Source organism: Ahaetulla prasina, chromosome 2, assembly GCF_028640845.1.
Source record: "Ahaetulla prasina isolate Xishuangbanna chromosome 2, ASM2864084v1, whole genome shotgun sequence".
NCBI lineage: Eukaryota > Metazoa > Chordata > Lepidosauria > Squamata > Colubridae > Ahaetulla > Ahaetulla prasina.
The window spans coordinates 103,431,476-103,453,398 of NC_080540.1; the positions used below are offsets into that span (position 1 = coordinate 103,431,476).

At 37.0% G+C, this 21,923-nt stretch overlaps 1 protein-coding gene across 1 annotated transcript in view; it reads left to right on the plus strand.

Moving 5' to 3' along the window:
- The window catches only part of LOC131190533 (uncharacterized protein K02A2.6-like), a gene marked incomplete at its 5' end in the record, with an annotated part of 37,948 nt that extends 18,654 nt beyond the window's left edge, over positions 1-19,294 (plus strand). Inside the window, 2 exons of the mRNA XM_058167869.1 lie at positions 15,872-15,900; positions 19,176-19,294. Coding sequence (XP_058023852.1) covers positions 15,872-15,900; positions 19,176-19,294 — 148 coding nt within the window. The remainder of the gene's footprint in view (positions 1-15,871; positions 15,901-19,175) is intronic.
- Positions 19,295-21,923: the final 2,629 nt, after the last annotated feature.

Here is a 21,923-nt window from a genome sequence, read left to right on the forward strand (position 1 = left end):
AGTTGTCCTTCTGTTAAGTGAAGGTGAGTTTTTGTGCATCAGGATTCTTGTGCTGCACAACAGATACCTTCTCCTTAGAACCTTAATGGATAAAAGACACTTATAAAGGGTTTTTTAAAAAAGAAATTAAGACCTTCATTTTTTTTAAAGGATGATTTTATTATTTTCTTTTTTATTGCAGTTCAATCTTCAGAAATGTTTGATATCATTTTGGACGAGCTTCTTCTGTATGCCAAATGATTAATGTATATGTGGTCCCATAAATATGTTTAAATTGAGAATATGCCCCTTTGAATTCCAGATTTATTCAGATCTTCTGAACAGAATTAACCAAGGCAGCTTGGTGATTTGCCTATCCCTGAAATGCATTACCTTTAAATAAATCTCCTTTCTAGTTTAGTTTTGAAACCTGTTTTTCTAATCTTTGCTCAGGTTCCTTCTTTCACACGTCACACACTGAGCCCTTCTACCTCCAAAAAAAGCAAAATAACAAATAAGTTATCCATATAGACATTACGTTAGCAGTTAAAGATTTAAACTTGCTAATGGATAACAATTTGGCAAAACGGATCGAGATAGCATTTTTGTGATACCAAAGCTAAGTTCATGAGTTTGTCCTGTGCTTCAAAGTTTTATACTATAGAATTTTTAAAAATTAATTTGGGAAGTAGATGTGCATCATACTGTATATAGTTTCATGAAAAACACTCAGTTGATGAAATACTTCATTTTTAAAAAGCTGATTTTATTAAAAAAAAGAGGTAATGAGGAGATCTTTCTTCTCTAAAATGTATTAGGAAGGATTTGGTGGGGCTATTTATTTTATTCTTGAGCCTTCAGATATCTCTCCCCCCCACCAGATAAGGTAGTAATAGTACCCAACACTGGCTTACCAGGTTAGTGAGAAATAGACCTTTAGCTGCTGTGGTGGGAGTAATTCTTTATCCCTGATTTAGGTAGGTTGGCATCTGCTTTCATTATATAACACAGAAGATACATCTATTTCAGCTAAAATGTTCTCATTATTATGTAGCTTTAGGTTATATATATCTCTCCTCATTTATAAGTGGATACAGAGGAATATATTTGTATATACAATAACTCTCAACAACCTATCCTCAGGAGTTTTATTCCTGTATTGATAATCCTAATAGACCTGGAAGGATCCATGTTAGTGAGGAGGGGTCTAGAATATGAGAAAAAGAGAGAGATGGAGAGAGAGAGAGAGAGAGAGAGAATTATCAAATATGAAATGAAATTACATAAATCATGTATCATGTGGGCAAATTGTAAACTGATACTACTATTACTTATTATTAATATAGTTGGTCACGCAATAAGCCAGATGTTAGACTAGATTTATCATTTTGCCCACATTATCATGTTCTTCCCAAGGACCTAAGATAGGCAGATGTGGTTACTTCATCATAGGATATAAGCTGTTCCAGGTAAAGCTGCCTTTTGCAATTGATGTTGATTTTGTCAATGCCAATGGTGTTCAAGTGATGCTCCAGTTGTTCTGTGATTGCACCCAAGACCCCTATTATTATTACCTACTATCAAAGTTAAAAGATAAACAAACAGAAAAAGAAGATTTGGAAAAAGAAAAAGCTCAGGAAAGAAAGAATGAAAGTATGAATAAGACGGGCCGCGGTGTGGCTCAGGCTGTAAGAAGCCTGTTATTAAAACACAGCTGCCTGCAATTACTGCAGGTTCTAGTCCCACCAGGTCCAAGGTTGACTCAGCCTTCCATCCTTTATAAGGTAGGTAAAATGAGGACCCAGATTGTTGGGGGGGCAATAAGTTGACTTTATATATAAATATACAAATAGGATGAGACTATTGCCTTACACACTGTAAGCCGCCCTGAGTCTTCGGAGAAGGGCGGGATATAAATGTAAAAAAAAAAAAAGACAGAGTAAACAAATAGAAAAGTATCAAACTTTCTTTGATAAATATATGAATAAAAATACATCAAATTCTTATTCAAAGATTAATATCTACTTATTTCTATAGTCCCATATAATTTTAATTATCAAATCCCAAAAATCAGCATGTCATTTCTTTCGATTTTAGAAAAGTCCAAAAGTGGTTTTCAAGTAGAAGTAAAATCTGTCAATGTCTGTTCTTTAATCAAAACTATCAATTTCACCAGCTTCACCAATCATTCTTCCATTGTAGATAAGTCCTTCTATGCTTCAGCAAATAAAAATGTCACTGCCATTATCATATGTAAAAGCAAAATTCCATAAGATGTTTCCATTTGTTCATCTGTCAAGCCCCCAAGAAATGCCTCTGGTTTCAATTGTACATTAAAATCTTTTGCATCAAAATACATACTTGATCCAGTATTTATTGCTTTGTTACATGCTGATCAAAGATAAAAAAAAAGTTGTTCTCTCAGTTTGATTACATTTTCAATGCATATTTGAAATTCCCTTATACATTTTTGATCATTTACCTGGTGTCATGTACCAACGACACATCGTTTTATTAAAAAAAAAATCTTTAAGATTATAATTAAATTAAATTATATAGTCATCACTATCATCATTATTCTATTTAAATGTATTGGCAGTCCAATGGACTTTCACACACAATCTGTTTCCTAAGACGAGCAGAAGAAAGTTTCAGTACATTTCTTATAAGACCATAGCTGATATATCTTCAGCTGACTTTCAGAATAAATTTGTTCCTGACATTTATTCAGCCTGTGGATGGTGTTTATTGCCTAGCAATTAGAACAGATATTAACTTAACATATATTATCTTTCAAAAAATGTTTCTCATGAACAGATTCCCAAGAGCTCTTGCATTTTCCTTTGCTCTCACTTTCTTTGTCTTTCTACTCTGCCTCCTCCACAGTCATCCACCCACCTGCTTTTAAAATGTGCTTTCTCTTCAAGTGTAGAGTTCAGAAAACTGCATTGCAGGCATAAAAGCCAATTATTTGGGCAGAAATAGCCTTCCAAAGTTATAGTTTAAACCAAATAGCCTTTTAATTTTTTGAAACATTTTCTTTAATGGTTTAATCCAACCCAGTTCAATGAAGGGGTTTCTTTCTTAATCACATGCTGTTCATCCAATCCTATCCCATCCCACCAGCAGTAAACTTGTCATGGAAGCTGTTTTCAGTGGCAGGAGTTGGAATTTGGAGGGAAAAAATGATAAAAGAACATGTAATTGAACTTGGATAGGCTGCCTTTCTTTCATGTTAATCCATTTAGACCACGTGACACACCTGACAACAAATTAGCCAAGTTCGTTTGAATTCATGTCTTTGTTGCTTGAGGATTGTTTCCAGCCTAAGTGCGCAATAAATGATGGCTAAGTAAGCTTGTCATGCCAATAGAATCCAAGGGTCTTGGAAGCCACTAAAGAACTCTTCTTTAGAAAATAATCCCACTGAAGTAGTTTTGTAAAACAATCTCTTTCTCCCTCCCACATTAACTATAGACCAACACTTTGAGGAAAGAAGTGAACTTCTGGGCATGCAAAGCAAAGAAAATGAGTTGGGCCCACCCCATAAATCCCATTTGTCCTTGTTTCATGTATCAATTGAATTTGAAGAAACTCTAAAATAAGGTCTTTAACTTTTTTTAAAAAATAGTGGGATAAGTCTCTTTGAAAAAGACTCTTTCCTTTGTAGCTTGAAAACTTGGCTTTGCTATCTGGCCTGGGGAACAGAGTGTGATGTATACCCCATAAAATGATTGTACCATTTGTGAATTACTGTGTTGTGCTGATGACTGTGTTGAATGGCTTTAATCATTTTGAATTGTTTTAACGTATCGTATTGCTTGCATGGTTGTTTTATTCACTGGATTTCTTTTGATATTGTTTATATTGTAATTGTAAGCTGCCTAGAGTCATGAACGAAAAAAGCAGCAATATAAATTGAATAAATGCAGGCATGAATAAATATAGATTTTATAAATATAGAGAATGAAAAATTTCTATAAAATAAAAGCCATCTAAGTTTTGAGGGTGGGGCAGACAATTATCTTGAGATGTTAGGTGCACTTAAAACTTTTGTTTTAGAGCCAAATGCAGCACTTAGGGTAAGAAGCAAATTGTTAGTGCAGTAACTGAAAATATAGAAAATCAACAAGCTGGATATCTGAGCTGTTTTTAGAGACACACAAAGAATAAATTATACTAGTTAAACCTTAAGGTTATTGAAGCATGAATGATGGCAACAAGGCCTGCTCTTTGGTTTTATTTAGCAGTAAATGCAGTCAATGCTTCAGCCAAAGTATTTCAACAGGGGATGTGCATTCATTTGGTTCATTAAATATAAAACCCAAGCAAGTTGCTTTGGAGATATGCAGACCTCTTCCAAAGAACAATGAACCTTTGCCAGATACAATCAGAGGTGGGTTTCAGCAAGTTCTGACCAGTTCTGGAGAACCGGTAGTGGAAATTTTGAGTAGTTGGAAGAACTGGTAAATACCACCTCTGACTGGCCCTGCCCCCATCTATTCTCTGCTTCCCGAGTCCCAGCTGATGGGGAGAAAATTGGGATTTTGCAGTAACCTTCCCCTGGAGTGGGGTGGGAATGGAAATTTTACAGTATCCTTCCCCTGCCATGCCCACCAAGCCACGCTCACCAAGCTATGCCACGCCCACCAAGCCACACCCACAGAATTGGTAATAAAATTTTTTGAAACTGACCACTGGATACAATCCATGAATTGAATTGCTTCCTATCAGGACTGCTTTGGCTGCATCAAAGAGGGATATATCAAGATTATGAGAAATGATAATATCGCTTTATATTCCACTGGTAAGTACCACATCCACTAAACAAAAGATTGTAAGTCAAAGACTACATGTATAGTAGTATACAACTACAACAATTTTAAGAAGCTTGGGCTTCAATTCTCAGAATTCCCCAGGCAAGGAAATCTTCAAGTTGTGAAACACTACTTTATTGGTTAAGGTGGAGACTCTGAGTGATTTGGAATGTTTCTTCCCAGACTTCTCTCTACCTGGCATGAGCTGTCAACTGACTCATCTTCTGTCTCTTGATTACATTTGCTCCCAATTCCACTCATTCATAGCTTTCTCATAGTCTTTCACAAGGAGTAGGTATGGGTTGTAGGGCGATGCCATTTCAAAATAGGGTTGCAGTTTAAGCTCAAACTCCCAGTGGCACATGTGGGACCCTAGGAGATGGAACTGAACATGATGAGGAGCCTTTCATGGGGAGATTTCCTCAGAGAAGAGTAACAAGAAGTTCCTCTTGAACCATTTCTCATCTAAGCTCATAGAGATATTATATAGTTATTATTATTATATATATATAATATTATATTATAGAATTATATAGAATTATAGAAAGAGAACTAAGAAAATTTCCTGACCCAAGTCTGCAAAATGTCCCCATCCATAATCACTGGATTGTTTTACTAACTTTTCTATTTAGTCCTCGGTCCTGATTGTGTGACAGCTTCTATTTGAGTCAAAATCTGAGCCCAACATGATCTCCCCTGACTACTGCACTGTAGGCTATACAGAAGCCGAACAGAATGGATGGGCCTGACAGTTTATTGCATTATCTGGGAAAATATGATGAACAAAAAGCAAGGCATAATAGCCTCAAGTCAAGTCAGATCCCATTTGCCACAAGTGAACGCTGGAGTTGCAAAAATGCCACACTGAGCTGCAGGAGCTATTTGTGCATTGCTTCTCCATGGTCGAACTCCAGGCCCTTTTTTTGCTGTCAGAATTCCAGATCAAGGAAATCGATAAATAAAATCAATTCCTTATCACAATTTCACACACACACACACACACACACACACACACACACACACAAACCTGTGACTGCAAGACACACCAAGAGCTAAAGAAGAAGCATATTGGGTTTAATAGGCCTAGAAGATAACCTGGAATTCACATTGTATTTTCTCATCATTATTGGAAGTAGTTGCCAGGTTGCCACATGGTGCCAGGTATAATCTATGCATGGCAATCAATAACTTCTTAGAATGGTATCTGTACAGATCACAAGAAAATAGAACTTTAAAAGTAGCATCTGGGGGATAAGGGCTGTGTAGTAGCCTCTATCTTGATGTGCTGCCTTTCAGGGTGATAATTTCTTCAGGGAGATCATTGCTCTTCACATGTTACGGTTTAGTGGAAGATTGAATCAAATGACATCTCTATGCATACAGATTGGTCTTTACGATCACAGAAATGATTTTTTTTTGGGGGGGGTAACTATCCCCCCTGGTAGCCTTTCCAATTACATAAGGCTAATCATTCATGCAACAACCAATATAACATGTGAAAGTAACAGTCAGAAATCCAGTATTGTTGTATACTGAAAGAAGCTATTTTGGAGAATGCTACTCTGGATTTCTTTTATTTTGAAATCCTGTGATCTATTAAGCTCAAAATGTCCAAACTGAATTGTCCACTGCAGAAACAGGTGAAAAATAAATAGATACTGTTAACATCTGTTTCAAAATGTTTCTTAGTTCAGAATGTAAGGGAAAATATGCCAGGCAGACTTACATAAAAATACCTGCAGTTTGAGGGCCTTGTGCACAGAAAGAATTGCATGTGTTTTGTCTATTTATTGTAGAATGATGCACCCTTGAGAACTAGGTTCAGTCCCAACTTCAATCATCAAAGTTGACTGGGTCACGATGCAGCAGTGATACTTTCTCAGCTCAGCCTATTCCACAAAATTATTTTTGTGGGGGTAAAATGAATAGAGAATCCCACGTAAAATAACTTGAGCTCCTAAGGGAAGGTAGAATAGTAATCTAATAAATACAGACCCAGAATGTTGGCAAGGATTAATACTTAAATTATTAGGGATGCTGTCTTTGGCTGATTTCAGATATAAATAAGCAGAGGCTATTTCAAATCTCTGCTCTGTGGTACAGGACCCTAGATGAAATATGCTAAAATGAAGATGGGATTTTAATCCTGTATTTGTGCTCAGCTTTGTAGCAGCGCTCTACTTCCGCCGTAGTATAAATCAACTTGATTAAATTCGTCAGTGGTAGCTCGGAGCCACTACTGGTTTTCTTTCTGCTCTGATAAGCAGGAATCTTTGGAACAGATTTGCCCTGGGTCACTAGCTTTGGTAGCAAGGACATGGCACTATTTTTAGCTGCATGTTTGGTTTCTAAGCGGATAGTGACTCTTGCATAAGTATTTCTGTCCTAACTATCACATTTAGGTGAAAGTTTGTGATATAAAGACTGGAAGTGTCATCACTCTCCTCTGAAGGGATTAATTTTCCAGATGTAATCTTAAAGAGACAGCTCTGACATCCTTTCTATTGATTGGATGTGAGCTTTCACTTTGAAGGGGGTGGGATTAAAGACACAAAAATTAAATCCCAAGCCTTTATTTCTATTTGATGATAACCTAGCAGGAGGAAGCCTGATTTCAGTGTGTTTTGTTGTTTGTTTTGTTTTAACCACAGTACAATTGGGTTCATCCAAATTCAAATGTTGAAATCAAACCCTGTAGTTTAAAAATCAATCTTTTTTTTGCCATGGAAATGAGTAGTGGTGGAATGCTTTGTGAACTGCCTGTCCCCAGTTCTGTGTCTGGAGCCATCATGTACAGTCCAGTGCCTTTCTTCCAAAATAAACAGGGGTTAGAGGGAATTCCATTACTGCAATTAAAATATGTTTCAGTCAGAATCATAACAGGCATTTTCAAAAATCAACCCAGGGGAATGTTTTCTTTTAGTACTGACATGTTATGTGACCAGTGTTTTTTGTTCAACCAAACCAGCTTAAATATTGCAGATTGTTATATACTTTGTCCAGATCTGGTTAAGAGAATCTAAGTAACTTCTTCACACACATCAATGATTTTGTGAACCACGCAGAGAAAGCAAAAGAAAGAGAAATGGCAGAAAAATGCCAAACATTGATGGCCGAACAGCACAATGGTCTACAGATTTTCTCAGCTTTAAGTGCCATTGAGGTCAGAGAAGCCCATTTCCACTTGTATTCAACCTTTTTTACTTACCTAGGAAGAAAATTGATGGTCTGCTAGTCCCTGTTCATACAGCATGATGGAAAGGGAAATAGGTGGCCTCAGATGTCTATAGAGATTCTCAGTCATCCAGATCATGGATGTCCCAAAGATGTTTTTTCAAGAGGCAACTGGACTTTCTTGTTTTTCTTTGAAGACATTTCGCTTCTCACCCATGAAGGTCTCAGATGCTATGAAAATGAGAAATCGAATTAAAATTATAATAGGGATAGGAAGAAAGATAAAATATAAAAAATTGTTCAGATTCTTATAGAAAGCTTAAGCTTGTCATAAATCTTCATACTCATTTAAACTGGCTGGATCTCCTGATTTCCCTGGTCCTTGACACAATTGAGTCCAAAATATCTGTTGCTAAGCAAGACATTTGTTAGGTGAGTTTTGCCCCATTTTATGACTTTTCTTGCCACAGTTGTTAAGTGAATCATAGCAGTTGTTAAGTTAATAACATGGTTGTTAAGTGAATCTGGCTTCCCCATTGACTTCGCTTGACTTCGCTTGTCAGAAGGCTGTAATGACCCTGGGACACTGTCACTGTCATAAATACGGCTCAGTTGCCAATCATCTGAATTTTGATCAGGTGACCATAGGGATGCTTCAATGGTCATAACTGTGAAAAACGGTCTTAAGACACTTTTTTCAGTACCGTTGTAACTTTGAACGGTCATTAAATGAATGGTTGTATGTTGAGGCCTACCTGTAATTTGAAACTTAAGTACAAGCTTGTCAAGAAATCTTATAAAACACTCTTTTACCCTAAGTATGTTAGCATAGAAGACTAGTTTAATTTCAAGTATTTTGTTAAAGAGATTAAGCACCTTAGCATAAAATCAGGCCTTGAGTAAAGCCTACTGAAGTAATGGATACCAAACTGTCTAGTCCTGAGCGATAGAAACTCTAGGAAAGAAAAAGGCAATTTTTATTTACTGTATTTTCAATTAGTCTGTTCCAGTTATCACTTATATGAAAAGAAGAAAATGCCTCCAGAGGCAAGGAAAAAGAAATAATATAAATGAAAGCATGCCCTCAAAAAATTATTCAGCACTCAGGCACATTTGTTTTAATACTCGTGGGAGAAAAAAATGACAAAACATGTGGTTCATACATTGTAAAATGCCGCTGATACAGTTTTAAAATGTGCATATTTTTAACTGGCAAGATTGCATTTTGGAAAAGAAATCTTTATTATATCAAATTTATAATCATTTTGTATTTGATGGAAATGTTTTTATGAATTTAAGTAGACTTCTATAACATTTGCTCTTGTAAACAGATTGGGAGCACTTCCTTGGATGGGACTGTCTTAGTAAATGAACTAGGTTCTTCTTTATTTGTGGAGAAAAAAATAACAATTAATAGATAAAATCAAACCAGCCATCTTGATAAAAGCTGCTATGCAATGAACTTTAGGAAATTCTGTATTTTGTTGCATGCTTACATCCTTCTGTCAAAGGAACCGACACATGGCTTTGTTTGGTCAGCAATTTGTGTTAAAGAAGAGTGATTTCAGCACACAGGAGAATCACCTGAAAGATTAATCTAAGTCACATATTACTGCTCTAAAGCGCAAATCTGAAGTATGGCGAATAGGGGAAATATGACTGCTAAGAGCATTCATGTGGGAAATAAATGATGTACTTTCAATGTATATGTCAATGTATATGTCATCAGATGCCTAGAATTATTACAGCTTTACTAATAAACAATACAACTCAATCTTTAATACCTGTACTTCAACAGAATGATTCTTTCCACATGGAATATTAGTTCAATGGATTTCTGTTAAGTCTGGGCAGTAACGAGGCAGGAGACCTGGGTAGTGACAACAGCTCTTTAATATATGGTGAACCCAGCGACCGGGCTGGGGAAAAACCTCTCCTTAAATACAGTTTAGCCGGCGGCTTCAACCAATCAGCAACGTGCTTGTTTCCTGCCAAAACATTTAAAGATACATTACACTCCTTCCCTCCCAGAAAACACTTTACCAATATTTACATGATATTTACATATTATTTTTCAACGTAATCACGCAAATAGACTGGGCGTCTCCTGACTCTTTCGGACCTGCGCAATTCATTCCCTGGGAGTGGGTCGAGCTGACCGGAGGGGCTGTTTGCTCCTCTCAGCTCCTCCTCTAGGCCATCCGGCCCTGGATTATTTGCTGAGTCGTCCCTGCTGAATTTTCGGCGGGAAGGTTGGGGTGCTCGACAGACTTGAGCCAGGTGCCCCTTCTTCTCGCACCGCCGACATGTAGCGTCCTTGAACTTGCATTGTTGACGCTGGTGTTGCCCTCCGCAACTTCCGCATTCATCCCGGTCTTCTTTGCTCATTCTCCCGGTGTGGAAAACTCCTTCCTCATCCTCGCCGTCTGATTCGGTCTGGATTTCTTCGTTGTGGACCGGGGTTGATTTCGCGCTCGCCATTGGTGTGAGCGGCTTTTGTAGGGTTTCCGCTGCTTGGGTGGACATCTCATGAGCTCTGGCTTCGTCCAGAGCGTTTGCCAGCGTTAGATTGCTTTTTGATAGCAGCCGCCTCCGCAAACGAATGTCTCTAACCCCACGGATGAGTTGCTCTAACAGTTCCTCATCCAAATCTCGGTACCCACAATCCTTGGAGGCTTTCCTCAGGGCGGCCATGTAATCGCTGATGGATTCGCCCTCTTGCTGTCTGCGCTCTCCAAATTCAAAACGCCGTACATATTTGGACGGTGTTGGCGCGAAATGGTTCTTCAATAGATTCTGCAGCGTTTGCCACGATACCGATTGTACCGGCGTTGGCTCTGCCAGGGCTTCCGCGATGTCGATGACCTCGGGACCGCAGTGGCTCAAGAAATACGCCCTTTTTCGGTTGTCTGGAACTCCTTGCAGTTCGTTCGCCTCGAGGAAACTCTCGAAACGGGTCATGTATGTCCCCCATTTCTCCTTGGACGGGTCAAATGGCGCGGGCGGTGTGTAGCTGGCCATCGCTGTGTTCCGCCCTGAATTTTGCTGGGTTCGGTCCTCGTAGTGCGTTCAGCTCTTTCCTGGTGCTTTTAGCCTCGGGATCCCACCTTCGTCGCCAGTGTTAAGTCTGGGCAGTAACGAGGCAGGAGACCAGGGTAGTGACAACAGCTCTTTAATATATGATGAACCCAGCGACCGGGCTGGGGAAAAACCTCTCCTTAAATACAGTTTAGCCGGCGGCTTCAACCAATCAGCAACGTGCTTGTTTCCCGCCAAAACATTTAAAGATACATTACAATTTCTGAATAGTAAACTCAGTTGTTTGAATCTAAGGTAGTGGATTTCAGAAGTAGTGTTTGCTTATTTATTTATTTAAACAATTTAAATATCTCCCAAAAGTGTCTCTGGAAATCATATAGGGGTTAAAACTACCACCATTTGATAATATTTAACAAAAGCCAAATGCCCAAGGTCATAATACAATTCAACTCATAAAGAATAAGAGAACCATATTAAGTATCAGAGTTTGCCTAGTTACACAGCTCATAAACATGAGGGATCAACAAGGACCTTAATGCTTTACTCATGAATTGTGAGGCTTGAAATGTCTTATGCATAATTGAAATATAATTCACAAAGATGAAAACAACATTATAGTGGAGCCTCTTTCGTATGGTTGTTAATCCCTTTTGCCAAATATGCACCTGGCAAAAATCCCAATCACATAATTAACATTCTTGGAAGTCCTTGTTACTCAGATGCTGCAATTGTTCCGAATTCCTCCATATACTTTAAAAATGTTCGCCAATTTAATTTCTCTTTGCCTATAAAAGGTCTCCGGTTCAATTCCCAATTCCCAGCTTTCAGATAAGCTGGAAAAATTCATGGTAGAAGCACAGAGAGCCACAGAGAATGCCAATATTGTATAATAGCTCCCGATTTAGCTATGATGCATTATTCTTCAGTTACCTCAACTTTAATACTTAGTTATTTCATTCACATTCACCTTTTTTAAAAACCAACTTTTGATAATGTATGTTTCCATAGAAACCCAACCTTTTAATGGCTTGCATGTGAACTATAGAAAAAAAAATGTCAAGAACACTCATAAAATTGTACAGACAAGGGGGTGTGGGCATGGTGAAAACAAATATAGATCACATTAAAAATAGACTCATGTACTCTTTTACCCTGTCCCACTTCAGCAGCATGCTTTGTAAATTGGTTTCCAGGTCAATTCTTGGCATCTTCAAATAGAACGGGAAAAGCTAATGTCTAAAACTAAAGATTACAGCCAGTAATGTCGAGAGTAATCAGTTATAAATTCCTGTTTTTCCATTCCCCATAGGCATTTTCACTGTATGCAGGAATATAAGCCAGAGTACCCATGTGTTTTTTTTTTAAATGAAGTGAGGCATGATTATCAGGGACAGAATTACATGGTTCCCAGAACATTTCAGTAATAATTAAAAGCTGACTTTTGATTTCAAATATTCATTCTTTTAAAAAAGAAAAATCCTTCCGAAAGTTGTAGAATCCTCTGTTGAGTTATTGCCATAATGTTCATGGTTGGTGGTATAAACACAAACTTCATTTTAAAAAGAAAAACAAAGGTTTAGAAATACTTTGGAGTCAAGTCGAAGCTGCCAAACCCAGGAGCAGAATTTTAGGAACAAGAAACTCTAATATATCACAGATAACACTTTCATTGTAAAAACAATTGACAATTGAATTGTCTTCATTTTAGGCATTAGTTAAATGCCTGATCTGTTGTTATTGATCTGGCAAACTGTTTTTATCAGGAGATAGTTATAACCAGATTTTTCCATTAAAAACATTAATTATTTGTCAGCCACTTTTATCTTCCTGTTTACATACTGGCTTGTGACAGCTACATTTGTTCTGCTGTCTTTAGGATAAATGGAGACGCATGTATGAGATAACAACCTGAACGTTCTTATCACTGCAGTACAATTAACCCTGAAACCCAGAAAGCTACACTTTATACAGAGAAAGCTGGACTTAATTTTCTAATTAATTAATTTCACACAGTGATATTAACACTCCCCTCCCAATTAATGGAAGAATCCTATTATGATTATTTTGCATTGTGAACTCTGTCATTCACAAATGAATGAAAAAAAGAAACTCTGTAGATTCAGCACCTTGTTTACAGTTAGGACATCCACATAAAAGGCAGTTCACCAGAGAACAATAGTCAGAGAACAATAGTTAAAGGAACTCATAACACTTTCAAAATTCCTTCTTTTTTGGGGAGGGGAGGTCCTTTTTTTCACTTAAGAAGCTTGGAATTTTTAAGAACCTCATTTCTCAGCTGTTGTTTTTTCTACATGGCCTCTTCTTTTAGTGAGCTCAAGAAAAAAAAATCTAATTGTATAGTCAAGAGGAGGTATGTTTTTCAAAGTTCTTCTGTGCAGTGAGTTTGATTCAAAAAGCTAATACAATCCTTGGTTGTATAAACAGAGGCATAGAATCAAGATCACGTGAAGTATTAGTACTGCTTTATAAAGCCTTAGTAAGACCACACCTGGAATATTGCATCCAGTTTTGGTCACTATATTACAAAAAAGATGTTGAGACTTTGGAAAAAGTGCAAAGAGCAACTAAAACATATGAAGAATGGTATGGGTATGGCTGATCTAGAACTGGGACTGGGTATGGCTAATCTAGAAAAAAGGAGGACTGATGGGACATGATAGCAGTATTCCAATATTTGATACTCCACAAAGAGGAGAGGGTCAATTTATTTTCCAAAGCACCAGATGGCAGGACAAGAAACAATGGATGGAAATTAATCAAGGAGAGAAGCAACCTGGAATTAAGAAGAGACTTTCTAACTGTGAGAACAACCGGTGGAACAGGTTGCCTTCCATTGGTTAATTGTAGGTCCTTCATCACTGGAGGTTTTTAAGAAAAGATTGGTAAGAATCTTTGGTACCAATCTTACCAAAAGATTGGTAAGAAAGTTACCTGTATGAAATGGTATAGGGTCTCCTGCTTGAGCAGAGGGTTGGAGTAGAAGACCTGCAAAGTCCCTTACAGCACTATTCTGATTGATTGATCGATTGATTGATTGAAGATGAAGATAGATGTACAACAATGTTGATTAACAATAGCTCCTTTAAATAAATCTACCTGCGTAATATAAACAGCTAGTTTAGAAAAAAGGACTAGCACTATTCCAATATTTGAGGGGCTGCCACAAAGAAGAAGGGATCAACTTAAGTAAAATTTTCCAAGATTTTCATTTAATATCCAAAGGAATGAGAGTTATCAATATACTGTTTTACTTTCTTTATAATTCCCTCCAAATGTCAGTTATGACAGTTATAGATTCATTTTGCACCTTTTTCCCTGTGTAGATTTTCTACCTAATTTTATGTAAAAGTATCCAGTTGAAATATTTTGAATCTATACACAGAGTGGCAATCTTCATCTGCAACTCAAACACAGATGACACAAATTTTTGGAGGAACACATGTGCAAGAGAAAGGAAAAATTACATGTAGAAAGTGAATATACTAAGAAAAATATTAAAAATGCATATATCAGAGTCATAAAATGTAAATTATTTTTTATTAATTTTATTGAATAGACAGTTTTATTGAATTTACTAATTGAAGTGAAACTAGCGGTTTAAAAGTTATGGTTGAGAAAATTTAAAAAATTATCAAATCAGCATTAACTGATTGTCCCTCCCAGCAGAACAATCTGCTAGAAAGTTAATATTCTATTTATTATTCCATTTAAAAATAAATAGAAATACATTAACAAAAACTTCCCAACAAATGTTATTGTGTTTATTTTTTAAAATATCATCCTAAGTAATTAAGCCCTTAGAGCAGTGGTAGTCAACCTGGTCCCTACCCCACACTAATGGGCGTTCCAGCTTTCATGGTGGGTAGTAGGGGTTTTGTCTGATACTGAAGCACTTTTCTTTTTTTAAAAAATTAATTGACTTTTAAAAAAAAATCATAGCATTATTTAAAAACACTTTCATTAAGTTTTCATAAAGTTCCCCGTGACAATTTAAATTTCTGAAAATATACTATTTGTATTGCCCGAACGTAAGTTTAGTTCACGTTACATAAGTGAAACTAAATGGCACTATAGTGTGACTGCAAACAAAAGAGCCTCATCCAAGAATAGCTTGCACATCTCCCCACACCACCACCCAGTTGTAACAGACAAGCAGAGCTGATAGCCCGCGCCTTCCCAAACCCAATCCACGATGCGTGAGAGGCATGTGCAGATGACGATACATGGCGCATTACTGTGGAACCGGTGGGTGGTTAGAAAATTTTACTACTAACAGAGATACAAAAGTGGGCGGTAGATATAAAAAGGTTGACTACCCCTGCCTTAGAGTTATTAAAATAATAATAGGTCTTTATTGTTAAAAACACATTTAATAATAAAATAAAAAATATAGAAAAGCTTTCTTTGGCTTGTCAATAACATGTGTTTTGGTAATCGAAATGGAACTTGCTTCTTATTGAGTTATTAATTCATAAAAGTTGAAATGTGTTACATTTAATCAAATTTATTTATTGAGAAAGAAAAGCATGTATTAGGAAAATCAGTATTTAGTTGCAATTGCTTCTAAAATGCTATTTTGCATTATCATTAATACATTTTACTGATCTATTTCAGCAAACTATCTTCCAAAATATATGCACTGACTTTAACAGTACAAATTTTGAAGCATATAGAAAGACTCAATATTACCTATATGTATCAGATTTAGCCAATTTCAGTTAACATTATTAAGAAAAAATATATTCCAAAGTAAGGCAGGATTCCTTCCAAAGTGCCAAAATGCAAATTTTAGGATTTCAGAGGCCTGCAGAGAAGCAGGCTGATTTTTTTCTAACCATTAGCTGTCCCTGCAAGACTAGCTGTGAGAAAGGTAAGTCTCAATAGAAGAGAATATTTGTAGCTCAGGGTTGAACTGTGGGGCCCTTGGTGTTCTCTGAGCTTGATGGTTTTCTTGCAGTGCAATGATGATGTTACCTAGTTTGGTAATAAAATGTCTGCAAGAAAACCACCACGGTCAGAGAGCACCAAGGACCCCCAAGTGAAGTCTGATTTTTCTTTCTTCCCAAGCCACCAACTGGTATCTAACACAAAAGCACTGACTGCCCCTCCTTCCCCGAATGTTTTGTTGAAAATGCAAATCCAATGGAAGAGACTCTGGTATCTCGAGACCTATGGATCCCAAGGAGGCAGTTTGGTGCAATTAGAGAGTTAAAGATGCCTCTTTGTCTAAAAGGATGTTAATCTGAAGTCATTTCTTTTTTCTTTTCTTCCCAGATAATTAAGGAAACGTGTTCTTTGGCTTTGCTTTTGATCATAGTTATGTGGGAGCTATATTTTGCCTATCCTTATAATGCGTTTCTATAGATAAATCTTTTTCTTATTATGAATTCTCCTTTACAATCCTGCTTAAATCAGCTTCCTGAGATGTTTACGTACAGGCTGAGGGTGCTTCAATCTCAAACATATTCTTCTATAGTTTAGATGGCTTTTTTATGAAGAGGCATCTCTAAAGTACATGCTTTTTTCACAGGAAACAAACAAAAAAGGAGATTACATTTGCTTTTTCAATGCTGGATGAAAAAAAATGCTTGTAATATTATCAATATTTTAAATTGTAATTCACACAGAATATTTTTTCTTTCTCTTTTCTGTTCTCAATATTCTAAGCTAGTTAAATAATAGAACGTTAATAATTTTAAACATGTTCTAACAACATCAATTATGGAAATAGCACAGTGTACCAAGACTTATAACAACATAATAAACAGAAAGGAAAAAAAAATCACTTGAAAACTTTGCTCCAGTTTCAGGCTAAATAGGCTTTGCCTCCATGTAAGAAACAACGTCTACAGATATGTCTAATATTCTCAAATTTGATTGGCTTCAAGACAGAAAAGAAAAAAAAAGCATTTTAATGTTTGTGGTTGTTTGTTGATTTTCAGTTAACAGTAAACAGCATTTGGGGGATTTTCATGGTTTTCGATTTGTTGGCCTGGAGTCCAACTAAAATTATTTCCAGATCAATTTACAATGAATCACTCTGTTTTTTTGAATTGCCAAATTGACTGTAACCTTGGTAGAAAAACAAATCACCAAAGTGAACGAAGAAGATGGCTGAGCAAGGTTATTTTCTGAAAATATAACTACTATTCTTCACAGGTTTCAACAACGAAATGTTGGCTCTTGTCCTCTGTGAAGCAGATTTTTTTGGGGGGAGATGCACTCAGTTTATTTATGATATCCATATTCTGCTGTTGTTGCTTTGATGCAGACTTGAAGAATACAAACTGAACAGCTCAATTTTTGTTTAGTGCATATTATTCTGTGGGGTATCTTTATAGATTATTTAAAAAGAAACAGGCACCCTGTATTTGAAACTTCTGGATTTTATATTTTTCCACCCACGTCAAGCAAGTTTTTTTGTCTGTTTCTGATAAAATGTCCCCTCCTCTGCCCTGCCCCACATCTTTTATAGCAATTGTCCATCTCCAAATACCTGCTACAGCTACGTGAATGGATTATGTTTCACATGAAAGGAAACTCCACTGCTTAGATTTTTATGTGCAACAGAAATTGTAGTTCCTTTGGAAAACATGACATCAGCCTCTGGCTGAAACTGCAGGAAACATTTTGAAGTTTTGAGTGGTAGAAGTGTGAAAAACAGACCTTTGATCAGGACAGATGCAAATTCTTTGTAGATAATTTGAACTTCTTCTGCACTTCACTCAGATAAAAGGAGGGCTAGAAAATGCATGATTTTTAAATGATGAACCTTCTATGATGTGGTGAAAGCAACACATAAAAGTAGAATATGGGTAATCCTTGATTTACAAGCATTCATTTAGCAGCTGTTCACAGTTACAATGGGACTAAAAAAAAATAAATTTACAACCAGTCCTCACACTTAAAATCGGGGCAGCACCCTCACAGTCATTTGATTTAAATTTGGGCCCATGAGAAGTGGCATGTATTTATGATGGTTGCAGCACCCTAGATTATGTGATCGTTACTTGTGACTTTCCTAGACAGCTTCTGACAAGTAAAGTCAATGGCGGAAGCTGGATTCATGTAACGTCCACATGGTTAACAGCTGCTGTAGATTCACTGCAAAAAAAGTTGCACAATCAGGTATGACTCACTTAACAATAACTTTTACTCAGGGATGGAAATTCTGGTCATAATTCAAGGACTACATGTATAAAGCTACAGATTTTATTGTCTTAGTACATAAGTGAATCTCTTTATCTGGCAAATATGTATTTTAATCTGATGCTAAACCCAAGTGCTATTGGAAGATATTCGAATAATATGAAATACAAATTGTCACACTTTTTTGCTGCAGTAATTTTCCCACCAGAAATCATACAGTTTAAATTTGTTGAGGGAGTAGCCTTGAGCTTAGTATTTTTTTTTAAATGACTCCTGTTACAATGTGGAAAAAGATAAGAGTGTTTAACTGTCCCAAAGAGCAGAGTGAGTACATATATTTCCCATAAAGAACTTATATTATCTCATTATGTGGAACTGAGAGTTACACGGAGCTTTGTGAGGCAAGTACAATTTGCTTTGATGATGCACTTTGGGCAGATAAGCAACACCATTGTCTCCTCTGAGAGGTAAAGGGGCCCAATGTGCTCCACTGAAGAATTTCACAATATAAAGGCTGATCCAGAGACTCCACTGGAAATCTAGTTTGGGACAGTCTGCAACTGATTGGAAAAGACTTCAGCACAGAGAATTTGTGTAGCCTTTTTCAGTTGTCAGAACTGTTGAAGGAAGGAAGCACCCTCTTAGAAACCGCACAAAGGCCTAACATTACCATATTGCCCTATTCTCTCTCTCTCAAATAGGCTAGGAAAGAAAATAGGGTTGACTCTACTTTTACTGGAGGAAAAGTAATGTAGAGTTAAAGTCTCATTTGATAGGCTTACCTTAATTACACAGTCTCTGTCTCTGATGGATGTCAGTCGTTCTTCAAATGTTATCACATCTACAGGGGCTTACCTATTCCACAGTTTTTGATACTACAATTCAATGCCAGGGGAAGGCATCAAAAAGGATCAGAAAGCACAGGAGAGGCAAAATGTTGTTATTTAAAGTATAAGGATCCCAGAATTCAGTATTTTTTCTACTTTTCTTTTCCAGCACTGGATGCTGCTGCTGCTGCTACTGCAGCTGGTGGTGATAATGACAGTAATGATGATAAAGATGACAATGGTAGTGATGATGATAATGATTTGAGTGGGAGATCTAAATATCTCTAGCTACTGGCACTTGCTTCAAAAAAGTGGAGTATTTTAAGTTCTACTTAAAGGAACTACTGTTTCCTTTCAGTAACTGTGCTTCTTTCTCATTTGATAGATCTGTATCCTTTTGTCCAGTTTGTGGCTTAGTCTGATTCTGTTGATCCTTCATTAGTGCTGTGGGCCTTTTTTATTCTTCCTCTTTGTGAAGTATACCCTTTCCCCCACCGTCACCTTTCTAATATTTGAGTGATGCACAGCTAGTTCTCTGAGTCTGGAAGGTGGAAGATCCATGGCATTTTAAAAATGATCCTATGTTAATCAAAAGAAAGTTGCAATCTGCCTATATGAAATATGCCAGCTCTTATGTTCACTGTATTCTCTATAATCACAAGAATGTATTTTTCTGTTCACTGTTGGCTATTCTCATCATCATCATCATCATCATCATCATCATCTTTTAATGACCCCGTAATCCCTTGCGGGATGGAGTCTGGGCAACTGAATTGAGCTAGTAGAGTATTTTAATGGCCAGATGCTCTTCCTGTCACCAATGCAGAGTTTTGTTCAACAGATATATTCTCAGTGTGCCCAGAGACAGAAATATCTGCGTCTGCCTAGGATCAAACTCACAGCCTCCTGATAATGAGGCAAGAGCTCCATCTCTGGGCCACTGCACTACTCCATTGTTGGCCATTCTCATGCCACCAGCAAACTTAAAATATGCCTGTTGGTGTCTCATAAAGCTAATAAACATATACACTTTTTCCTATGCATTCTGGATATTTGTGCTTCTTCTTCTTTTTCCTTACAGTTGGCTAGCAAATGCAAATGAAATAATTACCTCTTGTGTGTAGGAACTGTGATTCCAATGGCATGCAAGGGGCAGAATAGTGTTACATAGATCTGAGGATTTACTTTGTGTCCCTTCTTTGTTGTTTTTTGTTTTAGGATTATTAATCTCAAATCACTTCCTTTTGCCTTTTTTCCCCCAATATGTGCTCTTTGACTCTCCTGGTTTGACGTACTTAACTAGTTGCTTTTTTTTTTTTTTGCCTAGCCCACCATTATATTCTCCTGTAAAGAAATCTCCTTTCTATGATATTTATGAAACTTGTTTTGCTCCTCTCTGCTCAGATCAGATTCTTGCTCTCAAGGACATTCAAACACAAAGAAATTTTTTTCCGACCTCCAACATAGTGCCTTTCAGTACCTCAGGGATCTTTTTGCCTTATGCTCTATTTCTTGGGGTGTACATTTCTGCCATTCATTTTAGATCTGCACGTCTAATCATCGAGTTTGCTATATTTCAGGCAGAAAGTGAAGGCTTGTTTTTGTTCTGTCAGGCTTTTAAAGTTTTGATTTTAAAAAAATGTTGAGGAAGTCATATTTTCTTTAAAGCTGTTTGGAGCAAGGGGTTATAATTTTTCTAGAAATTGTTCTGGGAGAAGGGGAGTATAGAATTGTATTAAGTAAATAAATGATCTCATTAATAAAATGAGACAATTTTGGTTTTTTTTAAATTTGAGTTATGTTTGATTTTATAAATTGTTATTATGATTTCTTGTCAGGGATATTAATCTTCTCCACAGGCTCCTCTCTTGTTAACTAATTTCTGTCACACAGAGACACAGCTTGTAAAACTGACGAAGAAGTTGTATGTGAGGCATATATTTGTTTTTAGTTAGCTAGAAGTTTTCTTACACAATTCCTTCTTTCCTCCCACATATGTGAACTTTCTAGATTAGGCATTTAGTGCAATAATAAAGAGTGCAAGGAACTCTCTCAAGTATACAACTGACAAAGAGGAACATAGTACCACTTCCTAGTAAGCTGGGGATTCCTGCAGAATTTTTTTCCATAAGTGCATAAATAGCAGTGAGAATGGTTGAATTAGACCTTGATAAATTTCTGGTGAAAACTAGACTTGTTTGTTTTAAACCATTGTTGTGATTATTGTTGTGAGTCGCGAAGTTGTGTCTGGCCTATCGTGACCCCATGGACAACATTCCTCCAGGCTTTCCTGTCCTCTACTATCCTCTGGAATCTATTTAAGCTCACATTGACTGCTTCAGTGACTCCATCCAGCCACCATATTCTCTGTTGTCCCATTCTTCTTTTACCCTCAGTCTTTCCCAGCATTAGGCTCTTCTCCAGTGAGTCCTTCCTTCTCATTAGGTGGCCAAAGTATTTGAGTTCCATCTTCAGGATCTGGCCTTCAAAAGAGCAGTGAGGGTTGATCGCCTCTAGGACTGACCGGTTTGATTGCCTTGCAATCCAAGGGACTCGCAGGAGTCTTCTCCAGCACCAGAGTTCAAAAGCCTCAATTCTTTGGCACTAAGCCTTTCTTATGGTCCAACTTTCACAGCCATACATTGCAACTGTAAACGATGTTTACTGTGAACTGTAAACTGCAAACTATGGTTTTAAACCATAGAAAGTGAATTACTTTATCTTTCAGTTATTTATAGATTGGGGGCCAGTGCTATCCTGGGCAGCGTGAAATCCTACAACTATCAGAGGAAGCAGTATTTTGCAGAAACTTCTGTCAGTTTTTTGACTGATCAGACAAAAGCAAGCATCTCTTAAGCAAACATCCCCCTGAGTTTTGGGAGAGGAAAGTGACCTTGGTTAATCAGATTCAACTGCA